This window comes from Sceloporus occidentalis, unplaced genomic scaffold, assembly GCF_023333645.1.
Source record: "Sceloporus occidentalis isolate IW3139 unplaced genomic scaffold, rSceOcc1.0.p SCAF_4, whole genome shotgun sequence".
Lineage (NCBI taxonomy): Eukaryota > Metazoa > Chordata > Lepidosauria > Squamata > Phrynosomatidae > Sceloporus > Sceloporus occidentalis.
The window spans coordinates 165,066,252-165,092,371 of record NW_028316984.1 but is presented as its reverse complement, the minus strand read 5'-3'; the positions used below and the strand labels follow the sequence as shown (position 1 = coordinate 165,092,371).

Sequence of the window (26,120 nt, the reverse complement as noted above, 5' to 3'; positions counted from 1 at the left end):
TAGCAGCTATAATAAAGAGAGATGTAATTATAGGATCTGAGGCCACTCTAGACACAGCTGCTGTCACTCCACTAGCCATATTTCATCCTCTGCTGGGTGAACAAGAAGAGAAGCAAAACAGCCACCCTGGGAGGGACCCTGTCATCACTCCTCAATGGAAGTCCCCTCTTCCTGTAGGGGAGTACTCTGAGGACTGAAGGAATTCACAAGTGATTAATGTTGAAGAGGGTCCAAAGCTTGAAAAACCAGGATTCCTATCCATAGGGGAAGGCATACAACCTTGCCAGGAAGAATACTGGGTAGAGCAATAATATTTGCTGAGCACTATGAAAACATGTTTTTCTAAACCCAATTGCAGGAGAGTGGCTTTAAAAGCTTAATTGCTCTCATTTGCTGGCACAACTAGGAAGGCATCTACAGTGGGATAAGGATGCTGCAGAGATGCATTTACTTGACTGAGACAATTTTGGGATTTTTTTAAAACCCCAAAGCTGTGATTTTTGTGTACCTACCTATATGTATGTACATGCACACAAGCACAAAGAAACACACATACTGGCATCAATATCTAATATAATATAATACAGCATGATACAAATATCTGAGACCACATGCAATATCTGGGCAAACAATATCGTGATTTACTGTATCTAATAAAAGCACCTCCCTAACATTCTACAGGAAGATGCATTTATTAGATAGAGTAAATCAGTAGATTTATTTGCCCAGATAGTGTATGTGATCTCAGATATTTGTATCATGTTATCTTACATTATTATCAATTCACCTCCCTAACATTCTACAGAGTCAGTGTGGCATACTAGTTTAAGTGTTGGACTATGACTCTGGAGACTGGGGCCCCACTCCCACTCATGCATTTGCCCTGGATAGAACTGGGCAGATCCGGATCCCCCCCTCTCAAATCTCTCCGTAAATGAGTGCCCACTATCTTTTACCTTGATCGGGATATTTCATCCCTCTGAAGTTCACATTTGCAGTACCAATTTAAAATGAAGGCTCCTTTGCTGTCAATCAAATTCACTTCCGCTTTCGTCAAAGGTGCCGTTTCCTACAGCCATTGGCCAACGAAATGGGTGCTTCCCCCCTCCTTTTTAAAAAAAAAACTGGCGGCAGTGTGTGCGCATATTCTGTCAAATTTAAAAACCTCCAGGTCTCTGTGTGTGTGTTGTGTCTATTTAGGTCATTACACATTATGGCAACCCTAAAACGACTCCATCCTGGGGTTTTCTTGGCAAGATTGGTTCTGAGGAGATTTGCCATTGCCTTCCCCCTGAGGCTCAAAGCGTGTGACTCCCCCAAAGTCATGGGTTTCCGCAGACTTCCAGCCTCCCCTTCGCTTCCAGCCCAATGCTACAGCCCTTGCCCCCCCCATGCCATACCATCCTGTTCCTGTCACAATAATAATAATAATAATAATAATAATAATAATAATAATAATTCCTCACCCCAGAATGCCATCTCTGCATCCTCTTGCTTTGTTTTCCCTCCTTGTGACCCCAGAATGCACACATGTACATATGTAGCAAAAGCATTCACATATTGTATCAATTTGCCAAATTGAAAGGGAAACATTTGTAACATTTGCATTGTAGCATTCGCATTTTACACATTTTTTAAAAAAAGCCTCTTGCAAAGTGAGGTGCCATGCCAGCTGCAAGCAGAAAGGGAAATGAAGCACACATATTCCATCTATATGTACCCCCCTGTAGAAAAAGCATTCGCATAGTCTGTCAAAAATAAAAATACCAAAAGAGAGAGAGAGAGAGAGAGAGAGAGAGAGCTGCCTGCGAGAGGGAGGCTTGTTCCATTCTCTGCCCTCCTCTGACCTAATTCCCTCCCGTGAACTTGAACCTTCGCCCTGCTCCATCCTCCTCCTCCTCCTTCGCCCCGATTCTACCTTTCATGGCACCCTTCCTCCAGTTCCTTCGCCCCGATTCTGCTCTTTATAGCTCTCCTCCTCCTCCTCCTCCTTCGCTCCAATTCTGCCCTGGCTCCCTTCCCCCTGCTCCTTCACCCCAATTCTTCCCTGCATGGCACCCTTCCTCCTCCTCCTCCTCCTCCTCCTCCTCCTCCTTTGCCCCAATGAAGGAGAGACATGTTCTGCCCTCTGCCCTCCCTCTGACCTAAATCCCTCCCCTGAACTTGACCCGATCATGACCGGGGCGAAGTTCATATTTGCTGGACCCGGTTTTTCTGAAAAGATACAGCTAAAAGTCCACTTTCAAAAGACCTGCGCCAAGGGACATTTGCCCCTGAATGGGTGTGAAAGCCTTGATTTTGCTTGTGGAAGGATCAGAGCCAATATGAACTTACCACGGTTCATCTGATTTCTGAACCGGGGTAAAAGGTAGTCTGAATGGCCCCTAGGATTCAAATACCAGCTTGGCCATGAAACCCACTGGCTGACCTTGAGCAAGTCATGTGCTCTCAGCCTCAGGGGAAGGCAATGGCAAATCTCCTCTGAACAAATCTTGCCAAGAAAATCCTGTGATAGGTTTGCCTTAGGGTCACCATAAGTTGGAAATGACTTCAAGGCACACAACAACATTCTGCACCCATTTGCAGATGATGCAATTAACAGATCTTGAACCCCACTTGCCACAAATTATGTGGTTTTTTCTCTCTCTCCCCCTCTTTTCAGGGCTTAAACAGATTTTTATTCATAGCATTACTCATTAAAAAATAAATTTCTGTTCTCTCTTCCATTTCCATCATGCTGTCAGCTCACACTGCTGCCTTGCTTTCTATGATTAAAATGGCATTTCATATTATTCCTGGATATGCAATCTGATATAAACTAGGATTTTGAAGGATATTTGCAAAACTTCTTGTCCTTGGTGAGAGAGGTTGTCTTAATACATTGAGAGGGCTTGTCAATAATTGGTCAGCTACCATGACTATTCTTGCCTCCAGTATGAGAGAACAAGGCAAAGATGATGGGTGGGGCTGGTAGTGTTTTTCATGATTTTTGTAATTTGCACTGAAAGTCTTTCTGTGCAAAAAAAAAATTACTATTCTTCTTCTTTGCGAAGCAAAAGGCACATACACAGCAAACACAGAACTGCCTGATTAATGAAAGAGATCCAAACAATCCATCCAAAGTTTCTAATTTTTAAAAGTCAATGGAACAAAGTAGCAGCTCTCGTAGACTGTTCAAGAATCACTCTTGCAAATGAAAAATGACTTATCAAGACTGACAGAAAATACCTCACCTTTGCACAAAGGAGAAAATTTCAGTGTTTCTCATTCTCAAGGACTCATGCCTAATATGAAGAGATTTCTGCATTCCTACAGGTTCTGCATTAAAAGAACCAAGTCAGTGTTCAGGCAGGTAGATTTTGTCATGAGAATGAACTGCACTGCTTAGGCAATACAGTGCCCCTTGCCTTACGCAGGGATCCATTCCGGAGGCCACCCCCTGCATAAAGCAAATAGCATGTATGCTCAAGCAGCATTGGATATAATGGGGCTCATGCATGGCATGAGGCACGGCACGTGTACCACAGGCGTGCATGTCATTCATTCTCCTATTGTGCGGCTTTCAGGCCAGGGTAAAAGGTGCCCGTGTATGACACGGGCGCACTGTATTTGTCTAAATGAGCTGTAATTTCCTGATTTAATCCTTGAAATGGCAGTGATGAAAAGTGATGGAAAAGTGGGTTTTCTGTGAGATTCAGTTAGTACTTTGACCACCAATAAATATCAGGTAGTGTTGGATATTTCAGAGAAAGCAACTACCTCTGAGTAACTAGAAATATGTGTTATCCTTTCTAAGTTTTCAAATTGAATTTATTATTGTTATTTAATGTTTAGTTTAATGTCCTCCCTACATCATGTATATTGTGATTTGGAAATGTGATTATATTGTTATTTGTATTCATTATAGTTTTTGCTGTAATCCGCCTTGATTCCTCTGGGAAAAGGTGGAATATAAATAAATTATTATTATTATTATTATTATTATTATTATTATTACCCCTGGAAAAGGCTATTCAGTAAGGAAAAGGTCAAAATGCACTGGGCTCATTATAAAACATGATAATCATAAAACCCCTTTTAAAAAATAAAATATAACCATCAATAAACATGTGAAGACATGTTTCTTCTTTTTCTTGTGAGTATATTTCTGAGGAAGCAACTGGCCAAGCCACCTCTGAGTATTCCTTGTCTAAGGCGCTTTACAGACCGCCCAAAAAGGGCGGTCTGCCGGCGCCACTGGTTGCTGCTTCCGGTAACCGCAGAGGCCAAACCGCGCGATTCCCGGATGCAACAAAAAAGAAGCTGCAAAATGCAGCTTCTTCTTGCGCCACGGAAATGGCACCGCAAGTTGCAAATGGCGCACTTGCGGTGTCATTTTTGCTGCGTGACGTGCAGACGCTAGGCATCTGCGACATCAAGATGGCGGCACCCGTGTAGAACGGGCACCGCCATTTTGTATGCGCTCAGCACGTACTAGGGTTAGGGCCATCCAGAAAGGACACCCCTTTCTAACCCTAGTACGTGCTTGGCACGTACTTTCGGCGCATGTGTAACACACCTAAGAAACCCTATGAAATTAATGAAGGAACATGAGCACACGCACATGCATGCATGCACACACATGTTTATGCCTACAGAGTATGTCTGCACTATATACTTATAGCAGTTCAATATCACTTTTATTGCCATTCTATTCTCCAGAATTCTGGGATTTGTAGTTTATCAAGAATTCTCTGCTAGAATCCTATGATCTACTTTACTGAGTGGCATTTCCCAAAGCACCATAACAGAGGTCCGGTACAGACCGCCCCAAAAGGGCGGTGTGCCGGCACCTGGTTTTGCTCCATGGGGAAACCGCACCCTCTAGACGGCGGGACTTCCCTGCGGAGCAAAAAGTACCCCTAGAAAGCGGGTTCTTCTTGCGGCACCATAATGATGCTGCAGTGCGCCAATGGCGCACTCGCGACATCATTATGGCACTGTGACGTGCGGATGCTAGGCGTCCATCACGTCAAAATGGCAGCGCCCATCTGTACAGGGTGCCATCATTTTGACATTCGGAAGACGTGCTAGGGTTGCAGGGTGTCTGTAAGAGACGCCCCGAGGCAACCCTAGCATGTCGGCAGGACATGCTATGGCGCCGGTCTGTACCGGGCCTTAATCTTTCTTCTTGGGGCACTCTAGGAATTGTGGGGGAGTGTTGCTAAAGTTCTCTAGGAGAAAATTCAAAGTCCCTCGCCAAGCTATGAATCCTAGATTTACATAGGATGGAGCCATGGCAGTTAAAACAGTATCAAATTGTTACAGCTAGTCAGTGTAGGTACACTCCAAGATATACTGGTCAAAATATCTGGACTGAATTTGTTGCTTGTAACCTACTTCCTAGAAAAATCCTCAGTAGGTGCACGTTAACATCTCAGGACTCCATGATTACCCAAGCATCCCCCAATTTAATTTTATCCATTCCACCATGCTGGTACATTTACATGTCAAAGTTCAAATAAGCCACACTCATTATTTTGACCACAATATTGAAATGAAACTGTAGCAAGTTAATTGCATATACAAAGAAGCATGAAATCACATCTGACCTCAAATAAGGCCATGCATACCAGAAGGTATTCCTATGTACCGACGCAAAATACACTATTTCCAAATGCTGAAAAGCATTTTTAGCACTTCACACTTTAACAGAAATGGAACAAACTGAGGTCAAGTGCTCTCTAGTGAAATGTAATCATGATCTATATTATACCCACAAAAGCAATGAATGTACTATTTAGGAAATGTTTCCTGTCTCCTTTAATCAATACATATATCAGACTTTCCCAGTTGCTTGGACAGTGTGATCTCTCTCACTCCACTTGAACAAAAAGGATCTGGAACATGCACTGCAAATGAGACACAAATGCACAATGACCTCAGAAATGAGAAACTAACACACACTGACCTGACCAATTTTCATGAAGGAAAGACCTCATCAATATGGAGATGGTGGCCTGAACCTTAATAAAGCTATTGTCTGCCGTAACTTGTTATTATCCTTCCTGTTAATTCTCTTCAGCTGTTGGGTGACTGGAGCAATCCAGACTTGAGTTCCCTTAATCAGCAGCATAAGTGCTGAATAAGGACCTGGTAGATTGTACAGTTAGCAAGTGGGGTAATCCCCCATAAGACAGGCCTCCTTCAAGAAGGGCACCTCTGGGATTAAGATTTGCTGAGAAGCAGTATCCAAAGACTGACCTCCTTCTCCAAGTAGCTATCTGCTTGAGTTTTTCAGGTCAAAGCTAAAGCTACAACTTAATCGCAGGCATCTAAGGATACATTAATTTACACAAATAAATCAATAGCCACATTGGAATTCTGACTGAATACACCGAGTCTGCTATAAGTGAGCAGGAGTCCTCCTGTAACCTCTGCTTTCAGTAGAATGTGGGTTCTCCTTGAGCATCTTAAAAGAAGCAACAAAAAGTGTATTTGCGAATGTGTGTTTATTTGTGCAGGCAGCTTCTATTTCTTGATCCTTCTTGCCTCACAAGCAAGAGGGAACTCACATACCTTTCTGTAAGGAAAATAACCACATTCAGCAATAGAAAAGCCAGTATGGTATAATGACTTGAGTGGTGGACTAGAATTGGGAAAGATCAGACAGTTAAAATTCCGCTTTTTATCCTTGTGTGGCAAAGTCCTAAGAGTTAGCATGGCATAGTGCTTTGCACATTGGGCTACAACTCTGGAAATCAGGATTCGAATCATGACTCAGCCATGTAAACCCACTGGGGGACTTGGGTAAGTCACTTTCTCTCAGCCTTAAAGGAAGGCAATGACAAACCTCTTCTGTATAGATCTTGCCAAGAAAACCCTATGCTAGGGCTACCCTTTAAGTCAGTCACTTGAAGGCACATAACAACAACAATAAATAAGTTGTGATCCATCCAGTTTTTGTTGCTACTCATCATGTGCAACCATGGAAGTATATCTAACTGGATAATAGGGAATGAACCACTTACCCCTCACCAAAAAGTGAAATAATTCACTAGAGCATAAAAGAGAGCATAGACTGCCCTATATTTTATGCATGCTTATTTATGCACACCTAGAAATAATTACTGTAATTTACATGGAGCAAAAGAACATCTCTGATTCTTTGGAACACAGTAACCAGGGTGGCCTCTATGTAGGTACTGTTTTTTGGGAATATCAGACACCCTGCATGCTCTCCTTTCTTCATGTTCTTTAGTTTTAAAGTAGATTTGGATTTTACCCACTCACCAAAAAGAGGATGTCATCAAGTAAAAGACTATCTTCTGACAAAGGACTGTCATTTTTAAACTAGGACACATGTCACTCTAATGAGCAAAGATCCCTACTGAGTCTTTGTTTCCATTGCCAAATGAAGGCCTTGAGGTTGCAAAACCTTTATGTTGCTGAAACACAGACATTCAGATCCCTTGATCAGGATGTATCAGTTTTACACCTGGATATAATAAACCAGCGTTCACAGGGGTAAGTAATTACAGCCAACTTTTTGCCATCCAATCCAATTTAGGTTCCACTTCTTACCTGGGATGTGCTTTGCCCAGCCAATAATCACCACGAGCTCTCTGTCTGCCAAGTCACAGAGTGTGGTCAGTGCTTTGATGTCACTCTCCGGCATGGTAGGGTCAGGCATAGCATAAATTTTCTCTGGCTCTGCCACCAGTAAATGGGAGACAATCTTGGTCACTGCAAGTTACAAAAGAGAAATTATTACATGATGCATCTATGCACCATCATCATCTTCATCATCTGTTTCTACTGTACTATTATTGACAGTGCTGCTACTGCTGTTGCTACTACTAGTAGTAGTAGTAGTAGTAAGAATAACTCCAGCGTTATCAATTAGAGTTTTCAACCATCAGTGATCTCGATTCTGTTCAAGAATATAGGAATCAATGAGATATCATCAATAATGTGGCATGTTCCAAACAGTGTCATTTTCTGTACTTGTGCTATTGTGATGGCAATTTCACATGGATGTTTTGTCAGCCAATTTGGAATTGCTCCAATCTGCCTTTGTGTCAAAGTATCTGAAGCCTTCACTAGCCAGACATATAAACAGTTTTACATCCTATGCTCTCTTGAGTTCTCTAGTTTCTCAAGTTATGTTTAAGGTGCAGGATGCTGGCATGAGAAAGGCTGGTCCACAATGATTCCTAAAGGATCAGACATCTATTTTCCTAGCCACAAAAATCAAAGAACTAAAGCTCTAGTTCTTTGTAAGTGTCAAGGAACTATTTTAGTTAGGGCTTATCAGGAATATTGGTTCTATTGGTTCTAAGGTGTTTTAAAATGCAAATTATTCCTTGTAACTTCAGCTTCTTAAACTATTGCTTGAAGAAGGATGCTGCTGCAAGATACATGTCCACCCACCCACCCCCACCCCCGCTAGTAAATTACAGTATCATGAGCAGTGGTTGCAATTGTTTTTATCTCACCACAGCTCACTGGTGGGAGGGGACTGGATACATCATTCTTTAGTGTTCTGCTTACCATCTCCACAGAAATCCTTCAGGTGGTGCAGCTGCCTAGCTTTTAAGGTAGGTCTTGGGGACCTGTGCACTCATGGTAATAGTGCCACAATTGTAAATGAGAACAGTAAAATTTACAAGGTCATAAGTCTAGCTGATGAGATCATAAATACTGAACCAGATACCAGTTCCAGTTTAGGCATCACCCCAAAATTGGCAGGCAGAACTACCAAGGACATGTGAACACAGCAAATCTGAGAGTTCTAGATGTGAACCATTTTCAGTTGTCTCACTCTCTGCAGTGCTATAAATCTGAGGACAAAAGGAAAATGTCATGGAGGCGGAATTCTTACAGAGGGGCATTATCTTAATTTTGCACTCTCCTCCCTCCCATAGCTACACCAACAGGTCAAAGTGTTGGTTTATCTAGCTTAGGACAAGGTGAAAAAAAAATTAACTTTGCAATGCCAGAAATGCTTATTTGGAGGGGCAGTGCTCTGATTTTGTCTCACATATAGCTACCTTAACAGGTCGAAGTACTTGTTCTTCTAGCCCAGGTTTATTCTTTTAGCAAAGATCCAGGAGGAACTTTTCTGTTAACCTACCACCTAAATGCTTTCTAAATGCAGTCATTGGGGATTGAACTTGGCCACCTTCTGCATGCAGAGCATGTTCTGTATCAGTGAGCAATGATCCTTCTTTGATCCTATCATAGATATTTACATGTGTTAATTACTAATGTACCTAGGTATCCTGAGCAAAGATAGGGTTGCTATCAGAAAATTCTGCATATTTTAACTGATAAGTTTTCTAACGTGCATTCTGGCTAATTAATATTGAGAGGAAGCTCATGTTTGGATGCTTTTTGGATAAAATCAATTCTCCTGAATTCTCTTGGCATAACAGGCTGGTGGTGCAGGGAAAAAATGGCTTCAGCCAACACCCATGAGGAAATGCAAATGAACTCTGGTTCATTCCTCATTTCTGCTTCAAAGATTTCTCCAACTATTTGTGTGAGTGATTGTAATGTAAAGTGGCTCATAGTGAATTTGATCCCACCAGGATGCATAGGGGGGAGGTTTTAGCTCAGCCTGTTTCAGTCCCTCTCTAGGCATGCAATTGCTTACTAATGCTGCAAGACCAGCTAAAATTGTGAAGACTACATGGCTTTGATTCCTATCTGGTGCTCCCCTGTTATATTTTCCAGAAATATTTCCTACAATTCAAACCATATTACCAAACCAAGAGAGCAAGGTGCCCCTGAGTGCATGCAGTACATCAGATCACAAGCAATGAAGCAAAGTATTCCAGAGAATGGATGGTAGGGCAATTGCATTCCATTTAGAAGTACACATGGCTGGCCCTTCTATTAGGTAGTTTAGGTGTGGCAGATCTCCATCTGCCCCAGACTTTCCTATATCTTGTGGTACACAAAAATATGTGCCATGTAGATTGTTTAGCTTTCCCTAAAGTGGTCTGTTGCCTCAGATTAGAGATGGAAACGGTGTTTTATGATTTCCTGATAGGGCTTGAAATTTGAAGTTCCTGACCCTGCAGGAACATTTGCAGGAAGAAAAATGACACCTGGAAACTTCCTGCAACCTTGTGGGAACTTTTTTTGTTTTGTTCTTGGCACAACAAAACCTGCACATTTGTTGAACTTTCCAAGAAAAAAAAAAGATATGTTGTTTTTCACTATATGTGCAATTGGGAGAACTGCATAAAATAAAACAAAAAAAACAACAACTATACAAACAGAAAACTATCCGTTGAAGTGATGTCTCTGTGTTTGTTTGTTTTGTGGGCTACTGTTCCTGTTCCTGTTCCCATTTTAAATCTGTGTAATGTTTAAAGGTATGCAAAGCCTTAAAGCTGTAGAACAGTCCATTTTATATTTTCCGCTCATCTATTAGAAGGAACAAGCTTTTAAAGTTATGCAACATTTATAGTTGTGTGACATTCCATTCTGTATTCTTTCTCTATATTTTTGGAAAGCTCTGTAGCTTTTGAAACTGTGCATCATTCTATTTTGTGCTTTCCTCTGTCTTTTAGAAGAAAAAAGCTTCCAAAGTTGCACAATATTTACAGTTGTGAAACATTCCATTTTGTGCTTTTTTCCTCTGTCTTTTTGGAAAGCTCCATAGTATTCATAGGAAAGATGCACAGCTTTCTGAAAAACTATGCTGCTTTTGAGGAAGCTCCATAGCTTTCTTCAGAAAGTTTCACAGTTTTCTGTCATTGTAGGGAAAGACATTCCCAAATGTCCTGACTTTATGGAAAGTATTTTTTCCCAACTTTTCTACAGAATGTGAAAATCTAGAATTGTCATCCCTATCGCAGTTGTTCCAATTGCAAGTGTTAAAGTGACACTCAGATGTGAGTTGAATCAGCCTCTGTACATGGAATGGAAAGCCTTTGGCTCATGCAGCAAAATATACTGGACTAGCTATGACTGTACATCTAAGGTCATCTACTTGTATTATAGAATAGCAATATAGCAAGTACATTTCTATACCGCTTATCAGTGCACTTAAACACTCCCTAAGCAGTTTACAATGTGTAAGCTAAATGCCCCCAACAAGCTGTGTACCCATTTTAGCAGCCTTGGAAGGATGCAAGCCTGAGTCAAGCCTGAGGCCTTGGCTGGTATTGAACTCACAACCTTATGGTTCGTGAGTGAGTGGCTTCAGTACAAGCATTTAACCACTGCGCCACCAGGGTTCTTCAAGTATTATATAAGTAGAGGAACAAGGCCCCCTGACTGGATGCATTTCCCTACTGAGTGTATTTGGAAAGCTCAGAACTGTCTCTGCTTAATATGTGACCTGCCCTTTGTAGCTGAATAGATTTGCATCATATTATTATCCTGAAATTAGAGGGTAATAATAACATTTTGCAACTGCACATTAGACTAATATGTTACAGCTACAAAGCCTGGAAACATTAGAGTTATTACTGAACCATTAATATTAACTGATTAAAATATTAAAAGCCATAAATTAGGGATATTTAATTATTGCAATGATCTATGGCCAAGATATGCCCCCACCCATGGCTGTAATATTTAAAGGCCTTTTCACACTACACAGTTATAGCACCGTGATAGCACTATGATTCCAGTTTAATGGCCATGATTCCACTCAGCTTAGGGAGGAGAGTTCAGAATTCTCAGCCAGAGTGCTCCACTGCCTCACCAAACTACAAACCCTGGGATTCCACAGGATGTAGCCATGGCAGTTAAAGTGGAATAATAGTGCTATAGCTGTGCAGTACAAATGGGCTTCAAGTAAGTTCTCACAATTTTAATTTGTATCTCACATTCCTTCCAGAATGGACCCAAGGCAGCTCACTCACATAAAAGAAATAGAAAGAGATCTAAAATGAATTATAAGTAACTAGCTGGACTATGGGGGGAAATGTAGAAGCAACTTGGTGAGATGGAAGATGACCATGCTACTATGTATAAGCTGATCTTTTTAGGAACTCAGGAAAACAAGAGTTTTCTTTGTATTTGTTCTGTTGTCCCCTCTCTCTGAATACTCTGATAATGAGAACAAAGATTTGAAGGCTGCAGCCTCAGAAAGCGTGGCTTAAACCATACTGTATAACTGCAATTTAAGTGAGGTAGTTTAGAATTTGTCTTCTGATACAAATACTCAGGGAGAGCAACATAATCCCACAGTCCAGCAGCCAAGAAAGGAAACTGACTGTCTGGCCCATCATATAGCAAAGTGTGAGGACCAAAGTGTGATGCTGGCACCTACGTGGCTTTTTGGCTGGAGGGGGAATCTGTAAGCTCAGATAAGTGCTGCTTTCAGAGTCCAGTCTTCTTTTGTACTTTTGGCGGCCTCCACGAACTCGATCCAGACGTACTCCTGTAGGCAAAAAAAGGAATGAAATCCTAAAGATCTTACATTAGATTCTGAAATGGGGTCCACAAAAAGAAGGCGCAATGGATCTATTTATTATATATAGAAAGAACATTCCTAATTTTAATTCTTATATTGTACAAAAATATGTTAAATATGCACAAAAGAGCAGCCCAAGTCCACTCCAGCTAGAAGCAGGTTGGAACCCTGCTGTCTGCACAGCCTGCTCCGAAGGCAGGCTGTGGATGCAGGGGCTGACCAGCACCACCAGGAGTCAGATTATTCCAGCTCCTTTTTGCTCTGGTCCTAAAGACTGGAGTGCAGCTTCAGGATGGCTTCTGGCTGCTTTGGAGGCATGCCTTGTTTAATCAGCATGCCTCCCAAGTAGCCAGAAGCTGTTTTATTTGGCCGTCTATCTCACCCCCAAGACCTCGCTGTCCCTTCTGTGAGAAATGATAGGAGTTGCAGTCTAACAATTTCTGGAAGGCCACAAATGTCCTACATTGAAGCCATTCTGATCAACAAAGAAACTCCTGCAGCCCCCATTAGCAAGGTAGCAAATATTCTGTAATAAACATAAGGACTGTGGATGATCAGCACTCACTATGTTAAAAGAAATACTTCCCTTTTGTTCCCAAACATGATAAAATGTCCAGTCTGATGTAACATTTGTTGAAACGTGTGTGCTGATCAGCAAACATTTTTTTCTTTCAAAATAATATTTTATTCAGATGCAAATTTCATGCATTCAGTATTTGGGGTGCAATCTTAAATATATTTATTAGGGAATAAACCTCAATTGAGCTCAATGGGATTTCATTCTGCACAGACATGGTCAGGTTTGTACAGTTAATTAAGAGTAAAACTGATAAATTAGCACGATTTCTTTCATTAGGTGTCAGTGTGTATTTGTATGCATATGTACATTTACCCCTCAACTCCCCTATCCAATTAAAAAAGAAAAGAAATGAAAAGCGGATAATTTTCTAACATTAGACTCCCTTCCTTTAATCCCCTCCTTAGCCTCTACAGCCAATGAGGTATTTATGTTTCTGTACCAGCTGTTTAATAAAAATTATGATAAGCAAGAGAAACATGGCCTGCCCTACCATTAGGCAGAATGAAGCTATGACCTCAAGGAGCAGATGCTGGAAGCAGGAGATGGTGTTGAGAGGTCAAAGGATATGGCTGTTTTGTATCATGGAACTTGCCCTGAGTCCCCTGAGCTACTCTAATGCCTCCTCTGGTGTTTCTGAAACATGGCCTCATTGTTAGTGCTGAAGATTCATTTAACAGTTTTGGCAGCTTCTATACATGGCAAGACGTAGGAGTGTTCTTGTGGTATTCACTTTGCAAAATTTGTGTGTTGGCCCTAACACATATAGATAATGACTCATTAGGCCATCTGTAGTACTGAATAAGAAGTTGTGTAGTGTGTGTGTGTGTGTGTGTGTGTGTCCAGTCTTGCTTCAAAACTGTGAAACCTAAGATATGTGAAATAGACGGATATTAAAGGGAATTAAAGAATGTGTATCCTAGGGTTATTTTGTTTCTTAAATAAATAAATTAATTTTAATTTATTATAATATATTTGTAACCTTCAGTACCATCATGAACCTCTAGGTGTCATGTCTAAACAGAGACATGCCTGAGAAATCCATTTCTTTATTGGGCTTCTAGACAACCTCATGCTGTAATGTCTTCACACTCTTAAAACAATTCAGAGAGAGTGAGTGGGAGAAAGCAAAAGAGAGGAAATGTGGTACCTGGTGGGGATAAAGTGCTAGCAGACAAAAGGCTGGAATGCTTGTGTGGTAAGAGAAAAACTAGCAAGAAAGAGAAAGAGTTGAAAGAGAAAGAGAAGGAGAGATGAGAAAAGGGATTGGGTGGCTAAAGAGCTTGTAACCCTATGAAACTGAGTAGATACAAGCAGAATAAATACAGTTAGAGAAAATCCTACTGAAAAAGAAAAGGATGGAGGTAAAAAAGAAAGAGCAGTAAGTTCGGTTGGGAAATAAGTGGTTTCTAAGAAAGAAAAGGGGAGCACAGAATAGAGTGGGACTGGAATGAAGATGAAGAAGTTTCCCAATCCCAGCAAAGCTGGTATAGGTTGAATGAGTACAAAGAAAAACCAATGACAAAGAAAATGCTGAAGGGGAGACATAAGAGAAAGAACACCTGAGGTTGAGAGGACTAATGGGTTTCTAATCCATGTAAAACTACATTGCTACTAGTACTAAGTAAGGGGGCACCATACAAGCAGCCAGTTATCAAGCTCTCAAGAAATTATTATCAGCTCCTTCTCATTGCACATACAATCACAGAATTACTTCCTAAATTCTTGTTTTACTACTTAAATATGGGGATTCAATCTCCTCTGCCTCAGAGTTGGGTATTTTTTCCTCCTTTAAGGAATGTCATTCAAATATCTTTCAAGCTCAAAACCATGGACCAAAAACATATTGATCAGTAATCGAAATGTTGTCTATCTGTACTGCAGGACTCAAAATAAATAGTTTCTGCATACAGCATTAAGAAACTGTAGTGCCCCATGCTCCAGTAAGGCCATCTTACTGGAGTACTTTCAACTTGAGCTAAACAAATGCATGCATAGAACTGTTCTGTGCTTTGCATTAATTGTGCAAAAATGTCCACATTGTTAAGAATCCATTTGGCCTCACCCACTCTCTGCTGTAGCCCCATCTTCTACTGGAATGCAGCCTCTTACAACCTAGCTTGGAATTTAGCCTCTGATTAGGGGGAATAAAGTCCTAGATCACCATGGCCAGTCCAGCAGAAACTTACATTGCAGTCTATTGAATCCAATCCCCTAGCTAAGTGCAGGGTCTCCAGCAATGGAACCACCTTTCTAGGTAATTGGTTACATTCTTAAACTGCTCTCACTGTGGAGACATTTCTTCTCATGATCAGGTGAACTCTCCTCCCCTGTAACTTCAGACCACTGGACTTGATCCTACCCTCTGAGACAACAGCAGACTGGCATGCTCCCTCGTCTCTGTGACAGCACTTAGGATATTTGAAGAGTGCAGTCAGATCACCTCTCAATCTTCTCTTCATCAAGCTGAACATGCCCAGCTCCTTCAGTCTTTCCTCATATGTTTTGTTTTCCATAGCTCTTATCAGCCTTCTTGCACTTTTCTGAACCTGCTCCGACTAGTCTACATCCTTCTTAAAATAAGGTACCCAGAACTGAATGCAGTACTCTAGGGACCTTATCACATACACTTTTGCCCCCAATCTGGGTACGGGCAGGGTATGTGCATGCCCCCAATCAGGGGTTATGCCACATGATTTTGCTCTGCCAGAAAGTATCTGTCTTTCAAAATTCACATGCCTGAGACCTGACTGGGGATGGCTTAATGCCGGGCAATGATATGGGGACAGTATGGCATGCGATAAAATGCATTTTCACTTGGCCCTGTGCGTTCCCTGCCCATGGCCCCAGATTGAGGACAAAGGTGTGTGCGATAAGGTCCTAGATGATGCCTGACTAGTGCAGAATATGGTGGAACTATTACTTCCCTCAATTTGGAAACTATGCTTCCATGTCTAAACTTTAATAAGTGTGAAGAATTAGCCTTGGGCATGAATGAAATTGCCCACTGAAACTGTGGCCATATTAAAAGTGAATTGTTCACCCTACTGCCATCTCTACATGGCTTGCAACTATTCTTACATCAGTGCTGCTCCTCTATGGATCCATGGACATTTTTTCAGCCAAATCATAAATGCTTGCACTATAATAATGTCACTATAATGCTAGTGTTGCTTTGAGTTTTTTGAATGCTCCTTACATGTTGGTGCAAATTAATGCAAAAGTTCCTGGCATGAAATGCTCTGGTGTTGGGAACATGGACAAAAGGCACCCTGGAATTATGGGTCTGACCAGAAGAAGCCATATTATTAGGGACATGAGCAAAAGATACTATGATATCGTGGCCAGGAAACACATTTTTACCTCACCAGCCATGTTCATTCTATGCCTGATAGGGCTACAGTCAAATGTCACAGCTGCTTTACAGGCCATTCCTTTCACTGGTTAACGTCAACTTGGAAACTTACAGCTACCTCCAGTCACAAATCCCTAAGAGTGAAGTTACAGAATACTCTGATGTGCCGAAAGGAAGGTGCATCACCATCATCATCAATATTACTACTACTACTAATAGAATCATAGATCTGGAAGAAACCTCAAGGGCCATTTAGTCCAACCCCCTGCCATACAGAAACACACAATCAAAGCACCCCGATAGATATCCATCCAACCTCTGTTTAAAACCCTCTAAAGAAGGAGACTCCACCTGACTCTGAAGAATTGTGTTCCACTGTCAAACAGCTGTTACTGTCAGGAAGTTCCTCCTAATGTTTAGGTAGAATCTCTTTTCCTGTACTACTATTGCTACAGCTATCACTACCACCACTACTACTTCCAAGGAGAATCATACAGATATAAGTATGTTGTCCTCAGTGCTTGGATGGGAAGGTGGCTTTACAGGTTGCAGAGGCATTAGGGATCCTCAATTAGATTAGAGTGACACAAAAGAACTTAAGTGCATTAAAAAAGATAAGAGAGAAAAGAAAGACACACAAGGAGATTTTCTCTCCATCCCTCTCTTCCTTGCTGAGTGGATACGTCTGTTCATCCAAGGTCTTTAGCTCATTAATTTCCAACAAGATTCTGCTCCCCTGCATCCTGTTTGACACTCCTTGAGGCAAACACTTTAAATAAGGTCACTGTTGTTGTTTCATCACAACACAGCTGTAATCAATGCCAGCGTTAAAGAAAGTGTATGAAGACTAACCCATAGGATGAACATCCCACCCTGCTGTGCAGTCACAACTCAATGAATCTTAAGGTACTGCAGCAGCACAGAGGGGATTGACTAGTTTTGCACATTGAATCAACTGGCTTAAGAGTCACAGTGAAGCATGATCCATATTCAAGGTAGCTTAACATTTTGTACAAATGGATGGAAATGTGCAGAAGTAGTACATTACAAGTACTCTTCTTATTTGTAGCTTACATACTTTGGTAGGGATGGAGGGGTGTAACAAAGTTACATACTTAAAGGAATGTAAAAAGTAAGAGGAAAGCTGAAGTAGCAAGTAAAAGTTTCTAATTATTTTCAAAATTAACACTTAAGGGCATTTTAACATATGCTTTTACGTGAGGTTTATTTTTTTATCATTAGGTTTCCCTATTGGGGATGGGGTGGACAGAAAGCAATGAAATAATAACAATGACAGCAGTAAGGGAAAAGAGGTGTGCAGAAATTGCTCCCTCTCCCACAAGGTCCTCCCTATGGGGAGGTAAAGAAGAAGTCACCAACTGCTGTCACACTCTTTTTCAAATCTTTAAGACATTGGTGGCAAGCAGCTTTCCTCAAATGGACCAGCTTCTACTAGACTTGAAGCAGCAGTGATGTTCTTTTCTCATATTACTTTGATGATCTTATCATCACAAAATAGAATAGTAAATATTTTTGGAGACACAGTATCAGTGGCGATGAAATGACATGAGAGCAAGAAAAGAAACAGCACTGGGGACAGCTCCAGACCTCTTGTTGACTGAAGCAGGGAGGAGGGGGGGAAGAGGCAGTGTCATCACTACAGTGGATGTGATGGTGCGGCTCTCACACTGGGTGCCCCTGCTTCCCTGCAATGGCGGCAACGATTCCTCACAAGGAGCTGCTGCCAATGCAGGGAAGGCCAAGGGCACCTGTCCCTGCTTCCCTGCCACCATAGTAGTTCCTCATGAGGAGCTTCCACCACCATGGGGAACGAGAAGGCCAGGTGTTCCTGGCACTGATTCACCAAAACAGCAGCAGTCTCCTTGTGAGGAGGCCACCACAGTGAAGGAGAAGAGGTGCCTCCAGCAGCCCTACCTCCCACATTGGGTGACACTAGGGGTAGCAACGCCACTGGGAAGAAGGTGCAAGGACTGTGGTGCACATACTCCTGAGGAGAATGGAGCTATGGCTACCTACCCTCTGCCCAAGATGGAGGTGGATATGGGTGCTTTCTTATGACTTTATCATTGTTGTTGTGTGCCTACAAGTCATTTCCAGTATATGGCGACCTAAGACAAACCTGCCATGGGGTTTTCTTGGCATGTTTCTTCAGAGGGAGATTGCCATTGCCTCCCCCTGAGGCTGAGAGAGTGTCACTTACCCAAGGTCATTCACTGAGTTTACATGGCTGAGCCAATATTTGAACCCTGATCTCCAGAATCATAGCCCAATACTCAAACCACTGCATCAACTGCATCACGCTGACTCTTATAACTTTACCACACAAGACTAAAAAGGGGAATTTTAACTAGATAAAAGCATCTTGAACTGATACTTATCAGACAAGGTTGTGTCTGTTCCGTTGCCACCCTGTTATTGTAGTGCACCTTTTCATTGGCAGGCAAAATCTGTCAATGAGCTCTGAATATCACTATTATAGCACAGGCTTTATAATGCAAAAAGCCTCTTCAGTTCTGGCATTACAACAGTCACATGACAGGATGGGGCCTGATTCTCCTCCTCTCTCCCAGTCGCTCTTCCAAAGCTCACTAACTCTGTGCATGTTGGGTGTTCTTATTTTTATCTTTGCTGTGTTTGTGTACTAATGGCAAGATGATAAAATAAAACAAAACTAATTTTTAATTGTTTATGCCATAATTATGCAAACACAGCAAAATTAAAAATAATTAAAAATAAAACTAATTAAATCAACAGGCACGGAATTAACATGCTTTGGAATAGTGAGTGGGAGAGGGAGAGTGGAGAAGAATCAGTCCCCCTCATGGCACTGACTGCTATAATGCTGGAATTGAAGTGGAAGCTAAAAACACCTGGGGTTGTCTTGCAAGAGAAAGGTGTGATAAGAAACATTTCCAAAGTGTATATTTCTGTTTCCTTTCATGATGTGATTACTGCATGGCACAAGGCTGGTGTGATAATGTCTAAATCATCTCACACTTACCAAAGAATGTTGCTCTGAGGATTCAGAGAGCCAAGCAGGAAGCAGTTGGCTCTATACAGTTAGTGTTAGAGGGAACTGATGCTGAGTGATTATTATTGGCATGAAAGGCTTGCTAGTAACAGAAGAGGTGCCCATCTTAGCATGGTGCCAAATTACAGATAGTAAATATATTTAGAATCTTCAACGGGAAGAACATTGATTGAGGAAAATACATTCTTGGACAGAAATAGCCTGATCCTAAACAAATACAAAAGAGAAAAGGATGGAAGGGAGAAATGTTGTGGCATGTCCTCCTGCATCAAAGAGCAGGTGGAAAGATAGAACACAAGGTGGAAGGTTCAAGCTGGGACATTTTTTATTCTTTTACAAAAGAGGGCAGTCACTTAATTAATCCTGACTGAACTAGACAATGCTATCTCCTCATAATGCTTTTGGGTTAGGTGGCTGACAGAGAAAGCAAAAACAAGCAGGAAAGGAAGACAAAAGATCCTAATCCCTCTCTGTTCAGGTCCATAATGAACAAGAGAGCAGCGAGAGCAAGTGCACAAACTGCTGTTTCCTCCACTGATAATGGCAGGGGTGGGGACTGAGACAGCAGTCATCTCTGCCTCCTACTTCTTTCCTTCTTTGAGGAAAAGTGCTTTTAAGACAGTAGGTTCCTGGTTGTTAACAGCTGTGCCAAGCAGCTGCACCTTTCCAGAGTGGCAAAGGACTTGCCAGGATGGGCAGGGAAAAAGCAAATTTATCGCCACCCATCCAGAATCATGCCACCTGAGGCAACCACCTCACTCAGGCTTATGGTGCAGGTACCTTGGAAGCAGGTTCATTGGAACTGAAAGTGAGTTGAAAAGCTATAAACCTGCATCAGTACTCACTCTCACATTCTCTCAACAAGATGGTGCTATTGTACAAAGCACAACTTGTGAACATCCTTTCCCATCTGTCTGGCTGTTATGGGGAACAGGAAGCTCAAACAGATAGGCTTTTGGTCTGATCTAGCAAAGTTTGAGTCCTGCTAGATCAGACCAAAGACTTATGTTTCAGCTTTCAATTCCCCTCACAGCAAGACATGATATAGGATGTGCACAAGATGTACCTTTATGCAATAGCACCCTCTCTTACAGATGTTCCCCAGCAAATGGCACTGCGAACATTCTGTCTCCAACTTAATAAGCAGTGACTGAGAGCCTTATCATCTATGAATTTGTCTAATTGCCTTTTCAAAGCAGCCCACTTTGGGGAATCATCACATTTTGTAATAGTGAATTCCACAGTTTATCTATGCTATTTGTGAAGAAGTACTTCCTTTTATCAGCCTCTCACCACTCACTATTAAGTTTCTTTGGGTGACATGGGGTCCTATTATTAGGAGAAAGAGAGAGATTGAGAGAGAGAGAGACTCAACTCCCATCAGCCCCAGCCAGCATGGCCAGTCATCAGGCAGGGTGTTTTTAATCTTGATGGTGGAAATATCCTGTCTTCAGTGCACATGTGAAATAAATGAATATACATAAATACTAAAGCAAAATTAAAGTCCCATGGCATCTTAAAAACAAATACAGCGCACCCGTGTCATATGCAGGCGCGCTTTACGCGGACTTGAGCTTACACGCTCAAGCCGTGGGGAGTGCGTGGGAAGCGCGCGGGGCGGCGCATCCCATTCAATTGAATGGGCGTGCATGCCTGTGGCACCTGTGCACCGCCACACCGCTGTGCACGAGCCCCATTGTTTCCAATGGGGCTTGAGCATAGGCGGAATTCACCTTATGCGGAGGGGTCCAGAACAGATCCCCCGCGTAAGGAGAGGGCCAACTGTAGTACAATTTTAATTTAAAAATGCATCGAGTGTCAAGGGTTTGGTACCTCTTGGCTGACAAATATGATCTCCTGCTGACAAAACACTCCTTTGCCAGATGATCTCGGATATCTCAAAATGGTGGAGAAGAAGTCAATTTATGCCAAATCTAATCCCCTTCCAGTCCAGTGACACAGTTACTGGGCCAGCACAATGTTAGGCTTGAATGAGGATAGCTCTAAGCTATTTCTAACATCCTTCAGTTTCAGCACCACTTCAGCTGGCCTAATGTTGATTCAAATGGTCCTTGGCCATTTTGGCCAAGTAAAATAATGTTATAACACATCTATTATAGCATGAATTACATGGACTACAGCCTGTAATCTATAAAATCTCATGCTGTAATAAATGTGTTTTGTTTAAGGTGTCACAGGACACCTTATGAATGCAAATATGAATATTTTCCTTACTAAATACCTTACTAAAAGAATGATCAGTCACCTGGCTTATAAAGGAGGAAAAGACAAGCAATTGTAAAGTAAAGGAATGAAATTCCACTCCATACAAGCTAATCCTATCAAGAGATGAAAGGTATTTCCTTCACATTGCAAAGTTTTCATTTTTTGACTTATTTTCTTTTGGAGGGGTGGGGGATACACCATGATTTATACCCCAGCAAAGAAGAAATGTCATGGTTTTATCCCATACCTGCCTTGAACAAGACTGTCAATTTTCTAACCATCCTGTTGGTGCCACTCATGTTCCAGAAGTCCTTCAAACAGACTGGTGCCTATACCAGTCCTCTGCAGTACGGGAGAGGTGTTCTGCTGATCTATTCAAGCTCTCTGCATTTCTCCAGTGTGGTCCTGCCAAAAGACATCTGTCCAACAAGTTTGAGAGCAGATGTCCCCTCCCTGGTTTGATAACATCAGAGTTGGGGAGGGATTTTCCCCCTTTAATGGAAGTACAATAATTCCACCATTTTCTCCCTTTTCTAAATGTTGGATACAGGCCCAGTCTGTCGGAAATAAAAATAGCCGAGTGTGCAGAAGAGGCAGCACAGGCAATCGAGTTTAGCTTCTTCTTTTCTTCTTCTTTTTTTTTTTCTGGTGACTAAAAATACCTTTAAAAGCTCTGTGAAGCAGAGCCCATGAGAATGGGATATGCAGCCAAGGCCCAATATTAGCTGTCATACTGAATTTACAGGATATGCATCCTTCTAGGTTGAGTCCCTATAGTAGGGCTCCTGACCTATAATTCTGTATATGATCCCTGGGGCACTGCATAACTGGCACCTTGCATTGTGTGTGCATTGTATGTCGTGTATGTATGTACTGAAGATTTTTTTCCTGCATGATCCATTTAAGGACTCCTTATCTTATTTCCACTCTCACCTACCCTGCAAAGTAGCGTAACTCTTTATACCTTATTGTATCCTATACCACCCGTTCACATCCCTATGGTTTAAAAGAAAAAAGTTGTTCTTTTTGTTTATGACAAGGACATACAGGGAAGCTTTGCAGGTACAAACTTTAAGTTTGGTTATTGTTGCTTTGAAATGCTAATTGCTGCAAAATATCATTTTATTTTCATATGTTGTTTTTCTTTCAAATATACAAGTGTGCATACATGAACAAAGACACAGGAAAGAAATATAATATCATTCCTTGTTTGCAAACTGCTGCTTCCTTGCATGAGGAAATATGTTGATTTTGTTTCCACTCAGTTCATCATTTCCCCACCTTTTGGCCTATTTCAGCCTGATTTTGTATATATATTTTTTAAAATGTACAAAAATGAAAATTGGATACGCATTTTTGGACACATTTTCTAACACATGCCCCATTGTATGCATTTTCCTCATTTCACCCAAGTTTTTCAAGTAAATTCCTATTATACAATGTGTTTTTGTGCTCGGTTTCAAGCAACATAAGCATTTTTGTGTGCACTTTCTCCAGAATGTTTGCATTTCTTTTACTAGGGAACTGTCATGCAAATATCCAGAAAAGTGCACTTTTAGGTGCACAGATATTTCAGTTTTTCAAAAGCAGTACTTAATTTCTATTATAATAGCATAAAGACAGAAAGCATATAATGGATATCAATTAGGTTGAAAAGACATTACCATTGTCTGGTAAAGCCCTAAAAGAAAGGATGCAATGAAGCAAATCTTACATTAATCACCACAGATATTGACAATGCATTCACCTTGTGATAAAATTTCTGATAACATATATTAGCATTATTATGGTGCACATGTACACACTTTGCTAGTTTTTTTAAAGTACATCTGCATTTTAGTAAGAAAACTTGCTCTGTTTACTTCCTTTGCAATGTGTAGGAAAGTGGTATTTCTGGCTCAAGCTAGAAGCAGAATAGTCTATAAATACAAAGCCATTAAATCCCATGCAGCAGCAACCTGATCAGGGCCGCCTTTTAATTTCCTGACATGAGCTGGCCACTAACCCAATTACCCAGAATCCCCGGAGGAGTCCTCATCCTTCCCAGGAAGCACAAACAGAAAGTGCAAGCATATTGCATAGATGTCAGCAGAGCTTTCACTGAAATCAAATATCTTTCAGAAAACACATGGAATGGAAACCAGGGTGCTGGGGGAAGGGAATCAGGTTGTGGGGAGAAACATTTGAGAGACAAGAGGAGTTGTACAATGGCTGTATTCCACTGAAAGTTAGTTCATGAGAGGAACAGAAGTGAGGGTGTTAATGTTAACTACTCAAACAGGTCTTTAATGATTTGAGCTAGTTTGGATTATAGACAAATAAACAACAGGGTTGAGATGACACTGCAGCTTCTTGCTCAACTGAAACATATGAAAAAGGATGAACAATTTTCTGACACTTGTCCTCACTCTGCTTCTAACATCTGCTTGACCCTAAGAGATGCAGCAACAGACACTTTTTCAGCCATGAAAATGCCATTAATGTGAAAGCACCACCTACCAAAATTGAACCAAGTTCAGAGCAACCCTAACTAGGTGGGAGTGGGGACCGGGGGGGGGGGAGTATTGATGATGGTAATATGGGGGAGGTGGGGTAGAATATGTGAGAGTGACTTTGTCCTGCTTTTGAATTTTCCAATCTCTCCAATCTGACTATGAAGTTAAATTTGAATAAATTACAGTATTCAAAAATGCACTAAAATTACATTTGAACATACAGAAATTCAAACCCTGATTTTTAAAAGTTAAGCCTGCAAAATCCTGGATGTCGACCGTCTCTGGGAATTGCACAGCCCTTCAGATTGTTCAACTGCAACTCCCAGCAGCCCTATTCAGTGTAGCTAAGGCAAGAATTACTGGGAGTAGCAGTTCAACATATGGAGGCTCTGTGATTTCCACATAGACAAACAATTGTCAGTGTTGCACAGAGAGGCAGGATATAAATAAATTTTATTATGATTATTTTGTGTAATTTCACATTCTTAAGAGAAACACTTTGATTATTTTCACCCTGAATATGAAGAAATGTGTGCATTTTCCTGGAATCATATGACCAAAAAACTGTACTGAATCCTTCATCCATTTCTAAATGCAATCATTTCCTTCTCAAGCTGTGTGAGGACGACCCCAAAAGAGGATGGATCTTCCCTTAAGAAACTACAGTTCAAACATCTCAAACACTGAGGTTATAATTGTTGTAGCTGTGGTGTAACTACAACTTTCTCCAACCCATTTTCCTCCACAGATGTTGGACTACAACTCCCCCCAGCCAATGCACAATTCATTCAAGGAATTCTGCATATAAAAGATCCCAGATTCAATTGCCAGATTTGGTTTAGAAAGATCTCTGCCTGAAACCTTAAGTATTGAGCTAAACAGATTACTGGTCTGGCTCAGTAATATACAGTCTTGGATGCTATAACTATGTCCATCATGCCATCCTGCATGTGGGAACTAAAATGAAGAATATTACCTATGATTTAATACATGATCTTCAACCCCATAATCGGTTTGCCTTTGGGTCACCAGAAGATGGAAATGACTTGAAGGCACACACACACTTCAACCCCAGCATTTCCCATTTGTTTTAGTGTCCTCTTTAAAAAGATGCAAGACCTGCTCTGCCCAATGACATGCCTGGGGAAATAAAATGCTATTCTTAGGCTGTAGAACTCTCTTATACAGGAGATTAGACTGGCACCCTCTCTTTTGAGAGGGAAGACCTTTATATTTAGACAGGCTTTGGGTCATTAACAAGTTGTTGCAATAGAGCCATTTAAGGGTATGTGCTGCACTTTTATTTTCATTGTAAGGCTTTAAATACTTTTTAATCGCATAGTTCTAAAACTTTTTTTCAGCCAATATACTATATTGCATTGGCGGGGCATAAAGCTGAGCCAGGCATAACTTCATGGTCCCCTTCATCCCCAAGCACATAACCTCCCTTCCTGCTGCCCAGGTGCCCCCTCAACTTGGCCATTTAGTTGCCAAGGAAGGCAGGTGGCCAGGCAGTGTCCACCTGTCTTCCTGCAGGTGGAAGGACAAAGACAACGATAACCACCACCAAATTTTGCCGTTTTCACATTTGCCTTATTTTTACACACTCAGCCCGAGTTCACTTGTAGGTTATGTTGGTTTTTCTTGTCCCAAAAAATTATGGAAGAAAAGAGACAGGAAAGACCCTGTGAGTTGCCAAGGAGGGGGAAAATTTCATATCTGCCTGTCTCATTTGGGAAGGGGGTTCTAATCTAGCAAGTAAGAATTGCCAACTCCTCATCTTCTTTCTGTAGTGCTTATCACTCCAATAATGAAAGAAGCAAAAGGATTCCTCCACTTTCATCAAAGGTAAATGAAGTGCATGACCAGAAGGATCAGAGGATAAGTGTCTTTTTCTCTCAAAGACTGCATTTATTTTCCTTTTGCCAAAAGAAAAATGTCCCCTGTATGTGTCCTGCCCATTATCTTTGGAAGCCCTTCCCACTAGTTGTGATAAA

General features: G+C 41.4%; 1 protein-coding gene across 1 annotated transcript in view; it reads right to left on the bottom strand.

The window, feature by feature from the left end:
• ESRRB (estrogen related receptor beta) overlaps positions 1–26,120 on the bottom strand; it is a 144,231-nt gene that overhangs the window by 15,129 nt on the left and 102,982 nt on the right. Inside the window, exons 4-5 of the mRNA XM_089522258.1 lie at positions 12,275–12,385; positions 7,564–7,725 (exon numbers count right to left, since the gene is read on the bottom strand). Of these exons, the coding sequence (XP_089378384.1) occupies positions 7,564–7,725; positions 12,275–12,385 (273 nt within the window). The remainder of the gene's footprint in view (positions 1–7,563; positions 7,726–12,274; positions 12,386–26,120) is intronic.